Source organism: Olea europaea, chromosome 20 (genome assembly GCF_002742605.1).
Source record: "Olea europaea var. sylvestris chromosome 20, O_europaea_v1, whole genome shotgun sequence".
NCBI classification, from domain to species: Eukaryota; Viridiplantae; Streptophyta; class Magnoliopsida; order Lamiales; family Oleaceae; genus Olea; species Olea europaea.
Genome location: NC_036256.1, coordinates 8,019,484 through 8,024,253, shown reverse-complemented (window position 1 = coordinate 8,024,253; position 4,770 = coordinate 8,019,484). Strand labels below are relative to the sequence as shown.

Sequence of the window (4,770 nt, the reverse complement as noted above, 5' to 3'; positions counted from 1 at the left end):
ATAGTATTGCATACTAAATTCCTGTTCAGTGGGAATTAAATCACATTTTTAATAAATTTTAATAAAAGTTAATGAGCTACGTGGTTGAAAAATTGTGGATCTCATAAATTGTGTAATTATAATTAGTTGTTGACTTTAACTTAAGACTAAGATCTGGATTTTTGTTTTTATCAATAAGGAGATAATTTTTTTTTCCAATTAAAACTCACGGTTATGTTAGGATTTTAATTAAAGAAAAATGCTACTTGTAGATAATGATTTACGTATAGATGAGGTATCAAAAAGAAGGTAATTAAGGATTTTTTTTATTTGATTAAAGAAATTTCGACCTATTCATATCTATCTACATCATGTGTATGTAAATCATTATATATATGTAGCACAAATGTTAATTAAATTACTACTTTGACTCCTACTCTTAATTCTACTAATTTGGGCAAACCCAACCATAGTGATTCAAGATTTGAATAAGTGATAGGATATGTGTTGCAAAGAACAAAGTGAAGAAATATGAAATTGAGTAACTCTTGAACTGTATAACAATATATCGTTTTTTAATCAAAATGCATAAATGAAAATTTTAATTATTTCTTATAACAAACATCCACTCACTAAATTCACTATATAGTAAGAATATAACGAATTATAGCCTGCGTGACTCGTTTTGATAGCGCATTTAGTCACTTTTTTTGAAGACATTCTCATTTTTGAATAGCCATATTTGTCACAAAGCTGAAAGGTTTGACTTATCTCTATGTTATTAGATTGCTGTGAATATTATTATGGCAAAGTCCCCGATTAATTTCACATATTGTGCTTGGGAATATCGTGAACTCATATCACACTCAGCCTTGATGATAGGCGTGATACATGGCAATCATCCATTGCAAGCTCATGTACATGGGCGGATCTAGAAACGGGCTGCGCCATGTTACAATCTGTCCCTTCAGCCCAAATGCCCATTAAAAAAAAAAATTTAAGTATTTTTTTTATGTGCAATATATATATATATATATTGCACATTGAAAAGACATAATAATTTTTAAGAAAATGCTAAAAGCTCTTCCAGTAGATCAGGCCCCAAGTCCACAAGAACCACCATTTCATCTTCTTCACCAGCTCGTTTCTTTATCAATTTACCTCTGCGTTTGTGCGTCTCTTTTAGGGTTTCAGCTGGTGATGAACCGTACTTGCACCTATAATTCATCTTTAATAGTGATTCTCTCACAATTTCAATGGGAAAATTTGTTGAAGCCAACGAACCGCGCATCGAATATGCAGCTTGATCATACACCAATGCAGCTTCTTCAGCAGTGTTAAATGTTCCAAGCCAAACCCTTATTCCATTTCTGGTTGAATCCCTTATCTCTGCTGCATACTTTCCCCATGGCCGCTTTCGAACTCCGATATATCGTTTTTCTTTTTTGGCCTCAACATGGTCCTTTAAGGAATCCATATATCTTCAATGCAATATGAAAATTATGAGGAGAAGGACGAGAATAATAAGGTTATGTTCTGTAAGGAAAGCAGAGATTCTTAAACAACGAGGATGACTTGGCATCATCGCTATTACTCTTCATAGATTTTTTTTTTTCCTAAGAGAACTTGGGCACATGTTTGGTATATTATTATGCTAAACTGTTGAAATAGTATTATTTATTTAAAATGTTATCTTCTCTGTCCCATTCATTGGTACTTCTCAGTCAAAGTTATAACATGCACATAAATTTCATTTATAGATTCAATGAGACCTAGTTTTAAGATCTATACTCAAACTTTGGGAAATAATTAGTACATATTTATTTAAATATACTAGAACTCATACAACTATAGATAAATCATAAATGCAACACATTCTTTTCTTATTCTTAGCACACGTTTGGTACAGATTATTTAAAACTCGTTCAAACACTTTTTCAATTTTGCATTCTCTCAATAATGTAATTTTTCCGTGGATCATAACTTTTTCCTATTATTTGACCACACATTTTTAAAAAAGTCACTTTTATTTTTCAAAATTTATTCTCAAAAAATCTACATTGAATCGACCTTTACTCACATCGCCAAACGTGTTTACATGTTTAATTTTCATTTATGACAACCGTTATAACTAGGGAAATTGCACAATCAGTCTCATTAGTAAGTGAGAATGAAATATTATAGTTTTCAACTTCGTTATTGTCCCATACAGCAAAAAAACAGTGCAATTTCCCGTTAAAATGCAGTTGCTCCCATGTCTATTTTGACGAGAAAATGTAATAAAATGGGTAAAAAGAAATAAACATCATTCACCTCGCTCCTCCCCTTCGAATAATCTACTTAAGTAAGAGTGCCTAACGATATTTACAGCTCTAAAATCATAGTTGTTATGAGGATGGTTGGCTCTACTTTTAAGCACAGTATTTATATACAATTAATGAAGAAGTACCCAAGGAAACTTATTTTTGAGCTTAAGATCTGGGGTTTTTCAACGTCACACCCGCAAACTAACGAATTTTTAATTTGCTATATGTTTAAAAAATTTGCATCAACCTAAAAATTTGCATCAACCTCGATTTTCTATCCACATTTATGAATTTTTAACCTAAATCAGTTAAGAACTCAGAAAACTCTATTTCTTAGATGGATAGAGCACGTGAGATTTGGCCCTGTCCTTTGTCTTCTTCCGTCGGCAGATGCCACTTGAGTTACTTTTTTTGGGATGAATTCAAAACTAAGGACACACATTGTAATATATTGCGTAAATTTTCTGGTTTTATTTTGATGCTTTCTGTTTTAGTGTGCAAAAGTGTTGATGATTCTGGATACATCTGTATATAGTCGATTTACTTGGGTTATTATGATAGAATAACATAATTGTTTTCGGCAAACTCAAACATGTGTTGCTGGTTTCCATACATTAATGGCACTCAGATTATTTCCATACACTTTACGGGATGCTACAACAGAGTGGCTCGACTCCTATCCAGGCAACAAGCGTGGAATAATCTAGCTTGGAATTTCAACAAATACTTCCCGCCCAAGAAGATTGCTGAACTGAGAGAGGAGAATCCAAACTTTTTCCTTATTTTAGAACTACACATTCTCCTTCAAATCACTATTTCAAAATGTATTTTTTTTTATAAACAATGGGTATCAAAGAGTGCGCAAAATGGTTTTTGAAAGTAGCTACTTGTTCAACACAGATAGAAATTGAAGAGCATAAGTTCACTCAACACTCAAACTCACGAGAGAGCAGTGGAGAAAATATATGTGATTTTATTATTACTTCAACTTTACTTGTTTTCAAATGGTTAGATTACGAGTATATATAAGATTTTTCCAACATGAACCTAGTCTAGTACATGTATCGATATTTATTGCATACTTCAATTTCACCTAAGTACATGATTAATACAAACGGACATACATGTACTCTCTTTAATTCATGCATTAGAACATTCTAGCACTAATCTAGATAGTTATGGATTAGTTTAGAAATGAATCCAGTTTATTAATTTAATGCCCTCTTTTAGACTTGATTCATTACACCAAGGGACATATGCAACTTTCGAAAAATGTCAATCTTTAAAGGTTTGGTGAAAATATTCGCAACTTGATCATGAGACTTTAAAAACTCAAGCTCCACATCTTTATTCAGTATGCACTCTTGTATAAAATGATACCTCTTATTAATGCATTTACTCCTTTCATGAAACATGGGGATCTTGGCCAATGCGAGAGCGGACTTATTATCAACAAACATCTCTATTGGGCCTTTTGTGGTTGGTGAAGTTCCCTCATCAAACTTCTAAGCCAAATTACATGAAAATCATAAGAAGTAGCTAAGACGTACTCCACTTCATATGTAGAAAGAGCCACAATAGGTTGCTTCTTAAAATTTCAAGTTGTAGAGTGTATATTGATTACCAAAGATAACCCATGCTCAGTTTATACCCACTTCCAACATCACAAAGCCGACAACTACAAACCCAAGACAATACCAAGTTCACTTCCGGTTGCCAATGAGATATATCACTTAGGAGACCACAAAGATGCAAGAAATCTCATAGAATATCACCACTAAGGTGATAGACACAAAGAGGTAGAGAAAGTGGAAAAAGAGAACACAAAGAATCGACCAAGAAAGAGAGGCAGCAAACGGGTCTCTCACTTTGAGAGAAAGAGACCAATTTATCTTGTAATCAAGTAGCCCAAATAAGGTAAGTATAGGTAGGTTAAATAATGGGTCAAGTTTAGGGCCCAGGAGATAATTAAATAGGCTCACAAGTCATTCTCTCAATTAATGACCATCAAAGGAAGTGTATTAGGCCACGAGCAACACTAAATTATTTAGGTTGCTTTGAGTGGCCCAATTAACCTTCGGGTCGTATCGTCTTGAATGTGGTGTTGGATTCTCATTCAGTCATTTGGGTAAGCCGATTGAAAAATTAAATCGGGTAACATCATAGCCCAGGGGAGGTTGTTTGACAACAAATTGCCTAATAACCTCCAACTTGGTGTCAAAAGACCTGCAAAAAGAAAACGTCTTCCATTAGTGACACCTTTAATAGAAAATCGATAAAATTGGAAATCATTTACATGTACCAATGTTTAGAAGATTCTTGCAACTTTTAAACTTTACTAGTGGTAGCACTTTTGTTCCCATATCTGAAGGGTTGTATTGTGTGTAAACCTTTTCAAGTCTTATCACCTCTTGAGATACTATATCTCTAATAAAGTGTAGTCTAACATCAACGTGTTTTGTGCGTTCGTGAAAAACAGGATTCT

At 33.4% G+C, this 4,770-nt stretch overlaps 1 protein-coding gene across 1 annotated transcript; it reads right to left on the bottom strand.

Moving 5' to 3' along the window:
- Positions 1–1,042: 1,042 nt before the first annotated feature.
- Positions 1,043–1,533, bottom strand: LOC111369220 (ethylene-responsive transcription factor 1B-like). Its single transcript, XM_022990686.1, has one exon. It carries the CDS (start codon positions 1,454–1,456, stop codon positions 1,043–1,045), a length of 414 nt encoding a protein of 137 aa, XP_022846454.1. The 5' UTR covers positions 1,457–1,533.
- Between the last annotated feature and the right edge of the window lie 3,237 nt (positions 1,534–4,770).

Bases quoted from the DNA above. Each gene is read 5' to 3' on its own strand.
- LOC111369220 (XM_022990686.1), bottom strand. From the start codon at position 1,456: ATGGATTCCTTAAAGGACCATGTTGAGGCCAAAAAAGAAAAACGATAT.